The 18,298-nt window shown below is 51.6% G+C and overlaps 1 protein-coding gene across 4 annotated transcripts in view; it reads left to right on the top strand.

Annotated features, from left to right (window-relative positions):
• SPTBN1 (spectrin, beta, non-erythrocytic 1) overlaps positions 1-18,298 on the top strand; it is a 163,185-nt gene that overhangs the window by 122,746 nt on the left and 22,141 nt on the right. For all 4 annotated transcript variants that reach the window (XM_005884613.2, XM_005884612.2, XM_005884614.2 and 1 more), the window contains 11 exons: positions 227-380; positions 885-1,755; positions 1,843-1,980; positions 2,769-3,525; positions 4,435-4,637; positions 9,320-9,410; positions 14,017-14,163; positions 15,061-15,324; positions 16,213-16,437; positions 17,568-17,657; positions 17,829-18,110. In XM_005884613.2, coding sequence (XP_005884675.1) covers positions 227-380; positions 885-1,755; positions 1,843-1,980; positions 2,769-3,525; positions 4,435-4,637; positions 9,320-9,410; positions 14,017-14,163; positions 15,061-15,324; positions 16,213-16,437; positions 17,568-17,657; positions 17,829-18,110 — 3,222 coding nt within the window. The remainder of the gene's footprint in view (positions 1-226; positions 381-884; positions 1,756-1,842; positions 1,981-2,768; positions 3,526-4,434; positions 4,638-9,319; positions 9,411-14,016; positions 14,164-15,060; positions 15,325-16,212; positions 16,438-17,567; positions 17,658-17,828; positions 18,111-18,298) is intronic.

The raw sequence follows: 18,298 nt of genomic DNA, 5'->3' as shown, positions 1-18,298 counted from the left end.
TCTAACTGCCCACTCTGCAAAGCCAGAGAAGGGCCACGCTACCCATGGGGGGAAGAGTGCTCTAGTTTGCTCATCATCTTCTTCCCCTAAGGACATGGGACGGACGGACGGCTGGCCGCGGGGTGGGTGCGGCGTGGCTGCTGGCTCTCAGCTTGCTTGAAGATTGCAAGATGCTGAAGTCAAGGTTGTATTCACTGGTGTCCTGTCTGTTACCTCTTGCGCGCAGGTGCTATTATTATCTCAAGACTATGGCAAACACTTGCTCGGCGTGGAAGACCTGTTACAGAAGCACGCCCTGGTGGAAGCCGACATCGGCATCCAGGCAGAGCGGGTGAGAGGGGTCAATGCCTCCGCCCAGAAGTTTGCAACGGATGGGGAAGGTGAGGATGGGCCATTCCACACGTTACCTGCTAGTCACCCTGACCCACCTTTAGAGAAGCAGATAAGTTCTGTGTGGCAGCGGGGCTTTGGAAGTTACGGCGGGCCACAGGCCATGGGTTTGACATGCTTGGACGGTAGTGGATACATGAGAGTCCATGGGGTGGCCTTCTGAGCCCTTTAACTCTGTCTTGCTTTTCTCAGATGGGCATGTCTTTTCCTTAAATATGTGCTCTTGGTTTTGAATGGCTTGATGCTTGGCAGCGAGACTTTGCCAGATCACACTTGATATGGCTGTGTACCAGCGACCTGGTACGCATGCTCTTAACGTACCATTGCCCCTCTCTCCGGTTCCAGTCAAGACCTTAGAAGGCGCTCTGTTGCCTCATAGCATTAGCCCTGCTAATCTAGTAGCAAGGACATGGGGTGTAGCTTATTGCCTGCACACCAGCAGGAACCTGTGCTAAACTCCGTTGCACCCTAATTCCTTCCTTGGCGTTCAACAGGCTACAAGCCCTGCGACCCCCAGGTGATCCGAGACAGAGTGGCCCACATGGAGTTCTGTTACCAAGAGCTTTGCCAGCTGGCAGCTGAGCGCCGGGCCCGCCTTGAAGAGTCCCGTCGCCTCTGGAAGTTCTTCTGGGAGATGGCAGAGGAGGAAGGCTGGATACGGGAGAAGGAGAAGATCCTGTCCTCCGACGACTACGGGAAGGACCTGACCAGCGTCATGCGCCTGCTCAGCAAGCACCGGGCCTTCGAGGACGAGATGAGCGGCCGCAGCGGCCACTTTGAGCAGGCCATCAAGGAAGGGGAAGACATGATTGCGGAGGAGCACTTCGGGTCCGAGAAGATCCGGGAGAGGATCATCTACATCCGGGAGCAGTGGGCCCACCTGGAGCAGCTCTCGGCCATCCGGAAGAAGCGTCTGGAGGAGGCCTCGCTGCTGCACCAGTTCCAGGCGGACGCCGACGACATCGACGCGTGGATGCTGGACATCCTCAAGATCGTCTCCAGCAACGACGTGGGCCATGACGAGTACTCCACCCAGTCTCTGGTCCGCAAGCACAAGGACGTGGCGGAGGAGATCGCCAACTACAGGCCCACCATCGACACGCTGCACGAGCAGGCCGGCGCCCTCCCGCAGGAGCACGCCGAGTCCCCGGAGGTCAGGGGCCGGCTGTCCGGCATCGAGGAGCGCTACAAGGAGGTGGCTGAGCTGACGCGGCTGAGGAAGCAGGCGCTGCAGGACACCCTGGCCCTGTACAAGATGTTCAGTGAGGCCGACGCCTGTGAGCTCTGGATCGACGAGAAGGAGCAGTGGCTCAACAACATGCAGATCCCAGAGAAGCTGGAGGACCTGGAGGTCATCCAGCACAGGTGAGGGGTGGGGCGCCGGGGCGCCAGCCTGCCTCGCGCTACCAGTCGTCACCGAAGGAGTGACTACCCTCTTGAATTGCCTTTCAGATTTGAGAGCCTGGAGCCGGAAATGAACAACCAGGCTTCCCGGGTCGCAGTGGTCAACCAGATTGCACGGCAGCTGATGCACAGCGGCCACCCGAATGAGAAGAAGATCAAAGCCCAGCAGGACAAACTGAACACCAGGTGAGCGTGAGGCCAGCGGTGCGGGGCGCAGGTGTGCGGGGCAGGGAGGCTGAGGTCCCTGGCTGAACCTTGCTGTCAGGAATTTCCCGTGTTGGGGTCAGTGGCATTGTGGTGCTGATGTCACCGCATTGGCACCTGCCTTGCGACATACCCTCATTTTGCAAGACGTGTGTTTTGGGTGATGTCATTCGGAGCACCCTGGTGCCTGCCCCTCCCCACATCAGAAGTTAGGGCCTTGGTGAGGCATCAAGGAGGCTCCTGTGCTGCCCTCTTAATAAAACAATTTCTGGAACAAGATTTAGTCATGTTGGAGACATAATTGTCCAACGAAAGTCCCGATCATCAAGGTAGACCTTTGTGTCGGTCTAATCTTTCTGTTGAGTAAACACGTTTGAATAGGTTGTGGTGGTGGATGGCTCAGGTCTGAAGGTTACTGTCAGGTGTTGGGTTTGGAAAACGTTGGTTGGGTGTGGCTCAGAGATGAGTGAGATGTGTAGGGCAGACATGGGTTAATTGGCTCTTTGGGGGACAGGCATGTTGTCGCGGCTCATGCTGGAGCTCTATCACGAGCCCCTCGTCCTGCCAGGCTTTTTCCAGCTTCTGTTGCATCTCTGAGCTGCTTGGATAACATTTGATGTCCATCTGCTGAGTGAGATGATTTCCCCAAAAGCATGTAGTCAGAGCGGAGGTGGAGGGGAAGGGCAGCTGTGACCATCCCTGCTAATGCCATTCAGCCACGCGCTGCCAGCGTGGTCCTCACGCGCTCCCTCTGCCGCCCGCGCCCACAGGTGGAGTCAGTTCAGAGAGCTGGTCGACAGGAAGAAGGACGCCCTCCTCTCCGCCCTGAGCATCCAGAACTACCACCTTGAGTGCAACGAGACCAAGTCCTGGATCCGGGAAAAGACCAAGGTGATCGAGTCCACCCAGGACCTGGGCAACGACCTGGCCGGCGTCATGGCCCTGCAGCGCAAGCTGACCGGCATGGAGCGGGACCTGGTGGCCATCGAGGCGAAGCTGAGCGACCTGCAGAAGGAGGCGGAGAAGCTGGAGTCGGAGCACCCCGACCAGGCGCAGGCCATCCTGTCCCGGCTGGCCGAGATCAGCGACGTGTGGGAGGAGATGAAGACCACCCTGAAGAACCGCGAGGCCTCCCTGGGCGAGGCCAGCAAGCTGCAGCAGTTCCTGCGGGACCTGGACGACTTCCAGTCCTGGCTCTCCAGGACCCAGACGGCCATCGCCTCGGAAGACATGCCCAACACCCTGACGGAGGCGGAGAAGCTGCTCACGCAGCACGAGAACATCAAGAACGAGATCGACAACTACGAGGAGGACTACCAGAAGATGAGGGACATGGGCGAGATGGTCACCCAGGGGCAGACCGACGCCCAGTACATGTTTCTGCGGCAGCGGCTGCAGGCCTTGGACACCGGGTGGAACGAGCTCCACAAGATGTGGGAGAACCGGCAGAATCTCCTCTCGCAGTCCCACGCCTACCAGCAGTTCCTCAGGGACACCAAGCAGGCCGAAGCCTTTCTCAACAACCAGGTAACGCGCCTCGTTCCCTCGCTTCCTTCCTCCCGGCCCAGGCCTGGCCGCCTGTAGAAACATCCTGGCCGGAGCTGTTGGTTTAAACACCCACCCCTGTATGAAATGAGGAGGATGGTGTAGAGACATTTCCCCGACTCCTAAGGCAGCGAGCCCGGCACCGTGTGGAGGACAGGCACGGAGAGCCCCGCGGAGCTGTCCTGCGCGCAGTGCGGTGGTTTCGGCTGCCAACAACGACCCCTATGTTCACAGTATGTCCTCATAGTATCACATTCAGTTGTTCAGTTGGCCCCTTTTTTTTTTTTGAATGAACGGCTATCTTCCTTGTTCTAGATGAGACAGGGACTTCGCCCGATGACACACGTCAGAGATTGGAGAAGGAAAAGCAGCTGAGGGTGGTCAGCACCATCAGGGCTGTTGCTCTGTTGTAGAAGTCAGGGTTTGGAAGGTGTGTCACTGTTGCCCTCGTGGCTACGTGAGAGGAACCCTGTGGCTGATGCACAAAGCTTTGCCTACTTTCCTCCCTCCCTCTGTGGAAAAATTCAGAGCATTTAGCCACTTAGGGAAATGTAGTCCCTTACGGAGTCCCTCATTAGGTGTGGCCCAGAGATGAGTGAGATGTATATGGCAGACATGGGTTAATTGGTTCTTTGGGGGACGTCACCACTCTCGTTGGAGCTCTTTCGCAAGTCCCTCTTCCCGTCAAGCTTTCCCCCCTCCCTTACCACTTTTGTTTTGTCAGGTTCTTTGGATTATTTCCCCGTGTAGTGAGGAAGGAAGCAGATACGGGGAGGTGTGGTGCAGCGAAATGTAGGACCCAGGAAGGAGTGTCTCCGTTAATGCTGAAAGTGAGTCGCGGTTCATGACGTCTCGCTCTCCTGTGACTGTTTTCTTTCTCTTTGTAAATAGGAATACGTTTTGGCCCATACCGAAATGCCCACCACCTTGGAAGGAGCTGAAGCCGCTATTAAGAAGCAAGAGGACTTCATGACCACCATGGACGCCAACGAGGAGAAGATCAATGCTGTTGTGGAGACTGGCCGGAGGCTGGTGAGCGACGGGAACATCAACTCGGACCGCATCCAGGAGAAGGTGGACTCTATTGATGACAGGTACAGTGTTCGGGGGCCCTCAGAGGGGGCCTTGCACCCTGGGGCTCTCAGGCACCTTAGTCACTGGCCAGAAGTCCTGGGGACTGTAGGTATAAATTTCCCAGTGGGTGGGGTATGGGCACCTAGCAGAATTTGATCTGCCTATCACAGAAAAGCAGCGAGCAGCAAATGGCTGCCTGAAATTGTGATTCTCGTTGTAAGATATGCACAAGTGTCCACAAAAGAAAGGAAAGCCTGGGACACCAGATGAATCCTTACCCAGAGACTCCTGAGAGCAGTGATGCTGAGTGGCCATCGGGTATAAGCCACGCCCTTCCACCTGATGCGACCCGAGACCTTCCCCGGCCACACCCACATCGTCTGGGTCCACACAGACACCTCGAAGCCTGTCAGGAGGGAGCGGGGAGGGTGGGGAGCTTTGCTGGTCCCAGTACCTGGCAGAGCCACAAAGGAGCCTTATCAGGCCTTCCTGAGAAAATGGGCTTGCGTAATGCTGCGAGGGATCTTTACCGTGGTGAGAGAGAAGGCCCTTTTCCTCTTCTGCCAAGGCGGCTCTACGATTGGTTGATTGGGTGCCCATTCTATTTGTTTGCAGTTCTAACAGTTGTTTGTTTGCAGTTCTAAAAGGTTTTTCTCCCTGCTCGAAGGACTGTTTGACCTTCACCCCTAATTCTCACCCTGCCTTTGTTATTACTAAACGGGGAGGTGCAGGCTGGCCAGTCACTACCCTCTGTTTCAACTGATCTTCTCTGGTCCCAGATTGGGCTGCCTTTAAGAACTTAGTGTGAGATTGATTCATCGAGAAGTCCTTCCTCAAGGCTTCTCTGGCCTCCAAGTACGGTGAGCAGGAGGACTCTGCTGAGGTGTTCCCCAGCTTACCGTACCCAAGAGGGTCTCTCGGGACTCGGGACCGGACCCCCGGGCCAGATTAACTTTTTATGGTTTGGAGGAGAAAGGGAATACTCTCCCCATAAAGCTCCTCCCAGTCTCCTGCGCTGATTTCCTATGTTTGTTCTAAGGATGCCACTATAGAATAGGGTATAACAGGTTAATTGTAATTTTGTGTCTACTGCTTTTAAAACAGCTGCAAAAAAGAAAAATTTCCTCCAACCAAACCCCTCTTAAATGAGTGTGAGAAGCAGGGAATGGGCAAGAGAAAACCTAGAGGGAAAAAAATTTCCCTTCTCCCTGATGTTAAATCTGTCATTATTTTTGTGACCGCCATGCCCCATGCTCCTCCGAGGTAGGTGCACAGGGCTGATTGCCTGACGGCGGGCTTGGCCCTCAGGGACACGTGCGCTCAGGCACTGCCTTGCAACTTCCCCGATTCTGTTGGGAACAGGTGGCTTCGAGAGGACATTCATCAGGCCTCCGTGTGACTTAACCTCCCTTTTGTCCTTGACGGAGAGCTTGGGCTCCTGGGGTCCCAGGACCTCCTTAGGATTTCTGGTTTTAGAAAGAAATGGGAAGAGGATCCTCTCCTATCGATAAGCATAAGAAAGGAAGAGGGCAGCTTGCCATTGGTCAGCTCCCAGGCTGGTGTTAACTGAATTCTAGTTCTACTTTCATGTCCCCAGAGGCCTCAAGATCTGAAAGTCTGAGTTCCAGGTGCTGCAGGCGCACACGCTGAGTCACATCTGAACATTGGGTTCTGATCCCCTGCCCAGAAACATTCTGAGGCTCCCATGAAGCTAGTCTAGAGTGCACAGTCATTATCATGTGCTTGCATTCCAGAGAGCTGGTCAATTACCACCGAGTTTGTTAAAATGAGAAAGTTCTAGAACAAAGACACTGGCTCTTAACAGATGGGGGTGGGGCTTGGTGTGACGGTGGGACCGAGCCTGCTGTCCCAGCCTGCCCCGCCGCTTCCTGGCTCTGATGGAAATTCCAGCCACGGGGAAATCCTGGGAGAGCCAGGACCAGCGCCAGCTCCACTGAGCCAGGCCCCGTCTCACATGGGAAAAAGCTGGAAGTCCCCAGCCCATGTGACCCAGGCACCGGGTTCTGTGCTTTTCCCAAGAACCTGAGTTTAACCCAGCATCTGCCTCATGTGATGAGGGAGCCTCTGAGTCTTGTGATGGGGTGAGAGATGGAAATCGAGCCAGAGATTTAACCTTGCCCCCAAACAAAGAGTGCTCTTAGGTCTGTGGGAAACGACGGCCAAGTTTTATAGACGATCCTTCCCTATAATTAAATCCACGACCCAGCTTTGAAAGACCTTCCTGAGTTTCGCTTCATGAATGATTTCGGTCGCCACTAGTAAACAGTTAGGCCACGCGCACTTCTCTCGAGGGTGTTCTGAGTCAGCAGCATCTCAGCCGCCTGCATCGCTGCGTTCAGTCTGCTGAGCCCATCACTCAGAGGCCATCCTCCCGCCCTCCCCATAGCTCTGTGTCATGTGGACACGGGGCCCCAAGTCACCGTTTAGCTTTTCCTTCTTCGTGGTCCCACTGGTAAGAGAAAGGTTGCCTGGGCACACAGCTGCTGGGCACACCCGAGATCTGATTATCTCAGAAGTGCATTCAGGATTCTGTCTGGTTGTGTTTCTCTCTTAGTGAATCTTCTCAGACAGTGTTTGAAGTTGTTTGTATTCCCATGTTCTGTTGTAACTGCCAGTATAGGTTCTTCTTGCAGCTGTAGTACTTTTGTGAGATGCTGAGGAAGGGAGTGACACGTCCCTTCATTCAAGGGCTTTGACTAACCAACTCAAATCACTTCCTTCTAAGAAATTTGCTTTCTTTTTATCATCTTAAAACCTTCCACAAATAGTGACTGGGACCAGAGGGTGGGGCACTTGAAGAGCTTTTCTTGGCATTCCTCCCCCTCCCACATTTTTAGACGACTTTAGCCCAAATTCACCAGCAACATTAAAAAAGTTATTTGTAACTTTTGGTCTCTGACAAAGGATAGCAAAGAAGTAAAGGGGATTGGCCTTTATTTATTGTTGCTATAGAAACAACAGAATGTCTAAAATTGGGGAGGGGGGACTACTGTCTTTAATTTCATCCCTAGCACATGCCATTTCAGTTTTCACCTTCTAATTGTGCCGTAGAGTTTTATATCGTTGAATTATGCATGAGCTCTTTCCATTTAGCATGATAGAAGGAATATTTTTCTATTCTCGCATTTTGTCTAAGTGATATAAGCATATTAAGGTTTGTTTTCCTGAAGCGTGGAACCCCTTTCAACTAAAGAAATTTAGAATCATTGTATGTGTCTGGCCCATACCTGACGGTTTATCTCCATTCACGTTATCCTGTCGTTCTGCAGTCACTGGCGCCTGTAGGAGCAGAGGGTTTTCCTTTGGTTCCCCAGGCAGATACGGCTGCAGTGCTGCTACTGCCACTTGTTTTGCCAGCACATGTGGCGTGTGGCATTGCTATCACGTGGCATTGCTATCACAATCATTGTATGTGTCTGGCCCATACCTGACGGTTTATCTCCATTCACGTTATCCTGTCGTTCTGCAGTCACTGGCGCCTGTAGGAGCAGAGGGTTTTCCTTTGGTTCCCCAGGCAGATACGGCTGCAGTGCTGCTACTGCCACTTGTTTTGCCAGCACATGTGGCGTGTGGCATTGCTATCACGTGGCATTGCTATCACATGGCATTGCTAGATCTTTCTTGCTCCTCCTTGAGGAGGGCTCTTTAAAAGTCAGCAGCTTGGCCGGGGTGGCTCAGTGGTTGAGCATCGACCTATGAACCAGGAGGTCATGGTTCAATTCCCCATCAGGGCACATGCCCTGGTTGCAGGTTCGATCCCCAGTAGGGGGCATGCAGGAGGCAGCCAATCAATGATTCTTTCTCATCATTGATGTTTCTATTTCTCCCTTCCTCTCTGAAATCAATAAAAATATATACATATTTTTAAAAAACATATATTTTTATTGGTTTCGGAAAGGAAGGAAGAGGGAGAGAGAGATACAAACATCCACTATGAGAGAGAATCATGGATCGGCTGCCTCCTGCAAGTCCCCCACTGGGGATCAAGCCCGCAACCCGGTCATGTGCCCTTGACCAGAATCGAACCTGGGATCTTTCAGTTCGCGGGCGGACGCTCTATCCACTGAGCCAAACCGGTTAGGGCAATAAAAATATATTTTTTTAAAAATGTCAGTCAGCAGCAAGTGCTGTCCGAGCTGCTCTTCTCTTTCATTGTGGAGAAGCAGAGTTTGTGTTCTCTCCCAGCCCTGCCATGGGGACTGGCGGGGTCGGGGGAGAGACCTTGCCCAGGCACATAAGCAAGAAATTGCTTTGAGAATCAGAATGAAAAACTCAGACCTCCCCATCGACATTTTCTTAGCCATGTTCATGCCCCGTCACCCAGTTACAGGTTCCTCGGAGATACGGTCACGGTGCCTAAGATGGGGGTTTGCACACCTGCGAGCTTAGGGTCCCTCCCCCAGCACTAGATGAGGAGGCACCAGGTTTGTACGGCTCATTTGAGTGCGTCCTTGGCCTGTTATGTGGCTTAGACAGGTGTTTTGCTCTCTTTTGCACCATGACTCACTCATTTGGAGGATGCTGAGAGCTCTTGTTTATCTTGTCTCCTTGGCAGAATTGAGAACTGTAAGCAAACTGTTTTCAGCACACAGAGAGGCCCAGGGGAGAGATCGAATTGTGAAGTCTGTGTTTCCAGATTCTCTAATTTAAAAAAAATATATTCTTATTATCATTATAACAGACATAGGAAGAACCGAGAGGCAGCCAGTGAGCTTCTGATGAGACTGAAGGACAACAGGGATCTTCAGAAATTCCTGCAAGATTGTCAGGAGGTACGTCTCCCTCTCACCTCTCCCTTCCTGGTTTCTAGCAAGAGCCAGCCAGCAATTTGGCAGAAGAGCCGCTGAAATAAAACGGAGGCCAGAAATTCATATCACATGATTTCCAGGTGGGCAGTATGGTCATGTCAGTTCTCCAGCTACAACTTACCACTTAGAGTGACTAGATTATTATAATCTGGAATATTATAGGCCAGAGCTGTGCTGTCCATTGCAGTAGACACTAGCCACATGTGGACATTTCATTTTACGTTAATTAAAATGAAATAAAATGAAGAGTGCAGCTCTTCCATCTTCCAGCAGTATTTTGAGTGCTCAGTAGTCACCTGTGGTTGGTGGCTGCCATACTGGACAACGCAGATGGAGAATGTTTCCATCATCTAAGACAGGGGTCCTCAAACTACAGCCCGCGGGCCACATGCGGCCCGCCGAAAACATTTATCCAGCCCGCCAGGTGTTTTTGCCGCCGCTGCCTGTCCTGCTTAGCAGCCGACTCGTCCTGGGCCGCAGTGCGCATGTGTGGAATGTCTGAGGGACAGTGAACTGGCCCCCTGTTTAAAAAGTTTGAGGACCTCTGATCTAAGAACTTTATACCAGACAGTGATGTCCTAGGATAGTCTGTAGCCTAATTAATACTTTAACTGTTTAAAGCAATGTCCAGTCTTTCCAATGGGCTGGAAGGAAGGAACTGGAACTGGCTACCCAGTTAAGAAGCAGAGATTTAAAAGATACATATCAAGTTTCTTATTCGCTTAAGACCTTAAAATGTCCATCTTTCAGCCTCCTTAGATTCCTGTCTAATATGCCAAGAGCAATAAGCCTGACTTCAAACTCTGAGTTTTAACATGTGGTGTTAATCTGTGGCTCTTCTACTACTTTGTGCTCCCTGAGTACATGCATAAACAAACGGGAAACTATGGTTAGCCGGCGAAGAGCGATCTCTCCACAGGCGTGGCTGGAGAGACGCCTCTAGCTGGCTTCACGTGTGTGCGTTCAGGGCCACGTCATCTTTCTCTGGGTGCCAGAGAACAGTGGTGTGGCCCAGGCCTCCCTAGATTTTTAGACTAAATTCCCCCAGAGGCAAGAATGGGATAAAGAATATCCAAGTGAGGCTGTAGGGACCTTGGGGGGGGGGGGGGCGGGGGGGGGGGTGGAGCAGGGTCAAGTGGGATGCTAAGAACGTGGCTCAGATCCTCACAAACACCTGCCATGTGAATGTGTGGCTGTGTGTGAAAGGACACACGGCTCTGCTAACAGTTGTATTAGAGCAGTCTTCCACGTCCATTCAACTGCTGTCTTGCTGTGAATCTGGCAGTGTGCTCCAGCAGCTAAACCTCAAGAAGGAAAGTCCCTAAATTACGCCGTTTAGGGTCTGTCCGCCTTCAGCACCACGTTGATGAATCTAGGTCTCCGGGGAATTTGCCTGGAGCCAGGCAGGCTGAGGACAGGAGTGCGTGCCTCTGCAAGTGACTCGAGCATTAATAATCCATTTGAGTAGACGGCTCATTGAAGAGGCGTTCATGTCCCCGGACAGTGCCCAGAGGAGAGTGATGGGGTCTGAAGCTGGCCGTGTGGCGTTGCACTCTGTGCTGCAGTGAAAGCAAGTGGCCGTTCCGCGTTGGAGGGAGTGGACGGGATCAGGAGATGTGTGCGGCCTGGGCTGTGTGTTCCACAGACGGCAAGTCCCTGTGCAGCCCTGGTGCTTCCCTCCATCAATGACTCGTTTGAACCTCAGACCGTATTTAGGGAGGATGGGGGATCCATGGGATTCCAGGCTCTTGCTTAAAGGGCAAGTTAGTGAGTAAAATTCATGGACCTGACCCTGGTGAAACCTGGGCTGAATTGGAGAAGGTGAATGCCCGGAAATGGGCAGGAGGCTGAGAGGACCAAAAGAACCCTTGGGAGAAACCCGGTTGAAATTTCCAGCCCCTTTTTCCCATTTACATACGGGTGGATTCATAAATAGAAACGTGTAGAAAAAGTAAACATAAAATGATAGTCCCTCCCAGTGCAATCACAGCAAACAGTCTTAGTGAGGCTTTGGATCTTTGTTGACACTTGTTTCAAACTGGCATCCTTGGCTACGAGGAGCCCGCTCCTTACCCCCAGTGCTGGACGTGTGCAGAGAGGGCTCGGCTGGGCTGGTGTGTCCTGCAGGGGCTTGCCGGTCTCCTTGTGACCGCTCTGCCACGTCTCCTGGTTTGTCTTTTCTTCCCTTGAGTCTCACTACGTTAGTGCAGCCATAGTGCCTGCTGGGGGGTGTCGTGTGGTGGTGGAATTTAGGTCAGGTTTGGAGTTTGAAGCACAAGCAAAGGGGTGATGTGTATCATTCTGTCTTTCAGCCTCATTTTAAGCCAGAGTTTCTGAGAATGGAGGTGTTTTTTAAGGAGGACAGTATAACTGGGCGGGTGTGGCACAGGGATAGCAAGCTCCATGCTTCCCTTTTAGCTTAATGTGGTGATCAGAGCATTTTTTCCTGTCCCTTTCCAGCCTGCACAGTGTTCTTTTTCTGCAGAGAATGAATGTATTCTCAAATGACCTTTGTAAATGCCCACAAATAATAGCTGTAGCTCTGATCCCAGAGAGCTGAGGGGGACAGATGACCAGCAGGTTCCACAGACCCGCCTCACTGTGCTGCCTCGCATGAGGCTTTATCTGTAGGGTGGCGTGTTCAGCAAAGAGCAGATTTGTTTATAAGCCTCTGCGTTTTATGTAGCTCTTTTTTTAAAAAAAAACACAACAAAAAACCTCTCGGGTAGGTAGTTATGAATAGCAAAAATATGTGCATGTCCTTGGCCCATTGGATAAATAAATGCCTTCTATTGTATTTAATATCTGTGTGTGTATACACACAAAATACGGGGGGAAATTTCACAGTTTGGTTTCCTTTTAACCTCTTTTCCCCTCGGATTGAAGGGCCATAGTAGTTCAGATTTTAGCTGCTCAGATCACTGGAAAGTAGGTAATTCTTTTTTTTTTTTTTTTAAATATATTTTATTGATTTTTTACAGAGAGGAAGGGAGAGAGATAGAGAGTTAGAAATATCGATGAGAGAGAAACATCGATTAGCTGCCTCCTGCACATCTCCTACTGGGGATGTGCCCACAACCCAGGTACATGCCCTTGACCGGAATCGAACCCGGGACCTTTCAGTCCGCAGGCCGACGCTCTATCCACTGAGCCAAACCGGTTTTGGCAGTAGGTAATTCTTTTAAAGTAGGAAATTTAGTGTCTCTATTATTGTGTAACAACAGATCTGTGGTCCTTGCTTACAAAGGACTCTGAGATTTACTGGTTTTCCCCTCAGTAACGAGTGATACCACAGGTCTCTACCTTTTGCTGTCAATCCCCACTCCCTCCCGTGTGGTGGGTGAGCAGCCTGAGAAAGGTAGAGATGGTGCCCAGCGGTTAGCCCCTTCAGAGCCAGGGGTCCTCCTATGACCCCCATTGCTCCCCTTGGCATCGTTTCCAAAGAACAAGCTTCCTATTTAAGCAAATGGATGGGAAAGCCTTTTCCCGGCAGCAGCCCAGAATACAAGCAAATGGCCTTGGAAATCCTGAGCCTGTGAGGGTGTCTATGGGCTCTAGATGCCATTTCTGACCCTTCGGAGGGAGGGTTGTGAAGGCGTTCAGAGCAGGTCTGTTATGGCAGGGACAGGTGTGAGAGGGGGCTACTGGCGGTCACACAGAAGGGGTGCGGTCCCTGAAGACGTTTGCTTCTGCTTCCGGGCTGACGCTGTATTCCTTTGTGTACCTCCCACCTGGGCAAACAGACGCTCTTCCTGGGTTCGCACGGTGTGTGGGGTAGGAGTTAGGACACTGGCATGGCCAACGGCAGGCAGGCAGTGAGGAGCGGGTGAATTGGGAAGTGTGTCTGGGGCCCGGGGCTGGGCTGACTCCTGGTCTGGGCCTCAGCAGAGAGCTCCCTTCTCAGATCTGTCAGCAGCTGGCAGGCTCTGTGAAGCTTCCAGAGTCCAAGGCCAAGTCGACATGTTGGCCTCAGAATCCAGTCCGGTGAAGTGGTCTTGGTCTGAATACAAGGCCTGTAGAGAAGTAGTGGCTGTAGTGAAAGGGGTGAAGGTGACTCATGTGAAGGAAAGGGCATCATTGAGAGGACATCATCGCTGCCTTGCCCGTAGGGGAGCTAGTTATGTGTGCGTTTGGGCATTCCCATAAATACATCTGTGAAGGGGAGCGAGGAGCAAGAGAAGAGGGATTTTTGTTTTTTAATAACAGAATTAAAAGAGTAACAAACTACCAAGTGGAGTGAAAGACAGTTAACGTGGTGTAGCCAGGCGTTCATGTGGAAGGGAAGAAGGTGGGAGTGCTGAACGGTTGGACAGCTGGCTCAGAGCTCTGGTGCTGCTGGACTCACTGTTAGAGGCAGCGTGTGGAGCGTGGCTCAGGCCCCGCCTCCGTACAGTGGGGCTGCCTGTCATGGCAGGTCACAGCTGTACCGCCAGTGCTTGGCTGTCTATCGACACGGAAACGTGCATAGCGTGCCTCTACAGCATAACACGACTCCTTCCAGGCAGAGAAGGGCTGCTGTCTGTGATCCCAATCTCTGAAACCTTCCTGTTCCGTTTCTCTCTTTTCCTAGCTGTCGCTCTGGATCAACGAAAAGATGCTTACAGCCCAGGACATGTCTTACGATGAAGCCAGAAACCTGCACAGTAAATGGTTAAAGCATCAAGCATTTATGGCAGAACTCGCGTCCAACAAAGAATGGCTTGACAAAATTGAGAAGGTGAGTTAACGTGTCTGATGAGCTGCCGTTTCCGCAGCGAGGAAATGGACTGGGTGGACATGAGCCCCTTTCATTTAGCACATTTCCCAGCACATTTGAGTCATACTTGACCACATACAAAAGTTACACAGTCCGTCGCCCCACATCCAGTGCCTGACTCACACCCAGCAGAAACCCTCCGGCTGGTGCACAGGCCCCGGGCCTTCCCGTGGGTGCTGGGTGTGCAGGTTCTGCTGTGCATCTTATCTGCCGCCCACGATGGGCCTTGCCGTCGTCCATGTATAGGACCGGGACAGAGACTGATTAGTCCAGTCGCACAGAATGTAGAGATGTTACATATTTTTAAATTTCCATATTTTTCTTGTATGAGTACTGTATTCTAATCACTGTAATAATTTGAAATGTATTCTTTCAGCCCAGGGAGATTTTGTGCTGCAAGAGCATAACCAAACGTGAATGTGGTGAAGGTCCCCACCCTCCCTTCTCTTCCTTGACACTTTTTATATTGTTTCAGACTCGGAACAGTTAAAACAATGTGTAATGGTCTTTTAGGGGTGGTGTGGAGGGGATGAAGTCTTAGGTTATTAGCATGACATGCCCTGTTGCCCCAGTTGAAACAGTTGCCATGTGCAATAATCATTTCCTGCTCGTCTCTCATGAAAGCCGGTGCCCAGACTAGGTCATCGTCGGTTTTATCAAGTAGTAACTTCATGTGGAAAAGACTGTGTGTGTGGGGGGGGGCGGCGGTGGGGGGGTGAGGATGTGTGTGTGTGTGTGTGTGTGTGTGTGTGTGTGTGTGTAAATCACTGATTAAATCATCGTAGGTTCGTTTTCCTCTGTGACACTTGTTCTTTAGCCAACTATTTATTTATCACCACGGTGGTTTGTGTTTTCTAGGAAGGAATGCAGCTCATTTCAGAAAAGCCCGAGACAGAAGCCGTGGTGAAGGAGAAACTCACGGGTTTACATAAAATGTGGGAAGTCCTTGAATCCACCACCCAGACGAAGGCCCAGCGGCTCTTTGACGCGAACAAGGCTGAGCTCTTCACCCAGAGCTGCGCGGATCTGGACAAGTGGCTGCACGGCCTGGAGAGTCAGATTCAGTCTGATGACTACGGCAAAGACCTGACCAGCGTCAACATCCTGCTGAAAAAGCAGCAGGTGAGCGGGCAGGGCAACCGCCTACGTGGACTGTTTCTGTTTTACTGCCATAGTCCTCACTCATCCACAGCCATCCACCCTCGATGTCAGTGGTTCCCAACCTTCTGGCCCTTTAAATACAGTTCCTCATGTTGTGACCCAACCATAAAATTATTTTCGTTGCTACTTCATAACTGTAATGTTGCTACTGTTACGAATCATAATGTAAATATCTGATGTGCCGGATGGTCTTAGGCGACCCCTGTGAAAGGGTCGTTCGACCGCCAAAGGGGTCTCGATCCATAGGTTGAGAACCACTGCTCTATGTGAAGGGATTTTAAGCCAGCACAGTGTTAGCTCCCATAGCATATGGGGCATTTCCAGAACCAACTGGAAAGAAACAACATCAGTAGAAGTATTGGGTGTTTGTGCACGGGAATACTCTTTTTATCATCATCATTTTAGTTGATGGATGGTCCCACCGTTTAACAGCTGAATAAATATTCATTTCATTCATTTCTGCATGAACTGAATGTAAATTTATAAATACATGAAGGAAGGTATTCATGCTTGCAAACTTTGCTATATAACATCTAGATATATGTGACAGTTATCTGAGTGGTTCAGGGTGCAAGACATTTGCCCCATAATTAATTCTTTTGTTTCCCCTGTTATTTTCCTCCCATTTCCTGGATAAACTTAAATGTTCTCCCAAATTTCAAAATCCTAGAAAGGGATTTTTTTTTTTTTACATCAGCCCACAGAGTGGAATGCCCATGGATAGTTTCACGCATGTTAGGAAACACTTTTTTAGACTCTCCGCTGTATACATTTATATTCCTCAACCTTCCTTTTTTGGCCAGTGCCCCAAACAAACATTTCATAGGACGGTCTGTTTTCTGGCCTCAGATGCTGGAGAACCAGATGGAGGTGCGGAAGAAGGAGATCGAAGAGCTGCAGAGCCAGGCCCAGGCCCTGAGCCAGGAGGGGGAGAGCCCCGACGAGGTGGACAGCAAGCGCCTCACCGTGCAGACCAAGTTCATGGAGCTGCTGGAGCCCCTGAACGAGCGGAAGCACAACCTGCTGGCCTCCAAGGAGATCCACCAGTTCAACAGGGACGTGGAGGACGAGATCGTGAGTAGACCCTCCTGTCCGCCTCCGGGCCTGGCCTCTCTGGAGCCAGGGCTCCGGCCTCTTGGTGGGTCTCACCGCGGCCTCGTGGGTGAGCCGAGCTTTCAGGGCCGACGTCATGTACATTCTGAGGGTTCTTTCCCTGCTCACATGAAATGCAGCTCCATTTTTCTGTCCAGTTTTTATAAAGATATTTTCAACTGTCTTTTTTTTTTTTTTTATTGATTTCAGAGGAAGGTAAAGGGAAAGAGAAACATCAGTGATGAGAGAGAATCATTGATTGGCTGCCTCCTGTACACCGCACAGTGGGGATCGAGCCCACAACCGGTCATGTACATTCTGAGGGTTCTTTCCCTGCTCACATGCAATGCAACTCCATTTTTCTGTCCGGTTTTATAAAGATATTCTTGAGTGTCTTTTTTTTTTTTAAATTGATTTCAGAGAGGAAAGTAGAGGGAAAGAGCGATAGAAACATCAGTGATGAGAGAGAATCATTGATTGGCTTCCTCCAGTACACCCCACACTGGGGATCGAGCCCACAACCGGGGCATGTGCCCTGACCGGGAATCAAACCATGACCGTCTGGTTCATAGGTCGATGCTCAACCACTGAGCCACGCTGACCAGGCTTGAGTATCTTAATGACCCAAGAACAGTAATTTTTTGTTTAATCCTCACCTGAGGATATTTTGTCCATTGCTTTTTAGAGAGAGAGAGAGAGAGAGACATCGATGTGAGAGAGACACATCGATTGGTTGCCTCCCACACATGCCCCAACTGGGGCCAGGGATGAACCTGCAACCCACATATGTACCCTGACCGGGAATCAAACCCGGGACCCTGCAGTGCACAGACCAACGCTCTAACCATTTAGCACACCAGCCAGGGCAAGAGCAAAAAAATGAAAAATTAAAATTAAGCATGAGGACTCAGTAAATTGGGCATTGAGGATGGGGCAAGATTTGGGAGCCAGTGCGTGCCCCGTGTCGGAGCAGGGCGGGCTCCTCCACAGCCTTCCAGGAGGATCGAACACACTTCCTCTCACACCCGCTTCCCTGCTCTTCCCTGCCGTACTTGCTCACGTCAAGTATTTGTTCTTTGCGCGGCCCTGACCACTTGTTTACAATTCTCCAGCTGTGGGTTGGAGAGAGGATGCCTCTGGCCACTTCCACGGATCATGGCCACAACCTCCAGACCGTGCAGCTGTTGATAAAGAAAAATCAGGTAAGCATTTCTGCTCGGGTTCCCTCAGTCTGGCAAATGCTGCTCCCGTTAGAAGGCGGAGAGTGGGAGAGAGTCTGAAGGCTGGCGCGTGCCCCTTGGCCCGCACGGCTTGGCATAAACAGCACGCTGTTGCTGTTTAGCAAACCTTGGTGTGTGTTCCTGCTCCCACAGACCCTCCAGAAGGAAATCCAGGGGCACCAGCCTCGCATCGACGACATCTTCGAGAGGAGCCAGAGCATCGTCACCGACAGCAGCAGCCTGAACGCCGAGGCCATCCGGCAGAGGCTCGCCGACCTGCGGCAGCTGTGGGGCCTCCTCATCGAGGAGACGGAGAAGCGGCACCGGCGGCTGGAGGAGGCGCAGAGGGCCCAGCAGTACTACTTCGACGCGGCCGAGGCCGAGGCGTGGATGAGTGAGCAGGAGCTGTACATGATGTCCGAGGAGAAGGCCAAGGTGAGAGGGTCCAGCCCCCCAGGGAGGAAGCTGGACGCACCCGGCCCCTCTTCCCCGAGCTTTTTGCTGATGGCCATGTCTTGGTGGAACATCTCATTGCTGCCTTTGCCTGTCAGGGGGCACCCTGGTGCATAAAGGTGGCTGGGATTCTATTGTCTGAATCCTGGCATGTCATTAACAATGGGTCG

Source organism: Myotis brandtii, unplaced genomic scaffold (assembly GCF_000412655.1).
Source record: "Myotis brandtii unplaced genomic scaffold, ASM41265v1 scaffold84, whole genome shotgun sequence".
Lineage (NCBI taxonomy): Eukaryota > Metazoa > Chordata > Mammalia > Chiroptera > Vespertilionidae > Myotis > Myotis brandtii.
This window is presented reverse-complemented; position numbering and strand designations above follow the sequence as displayed.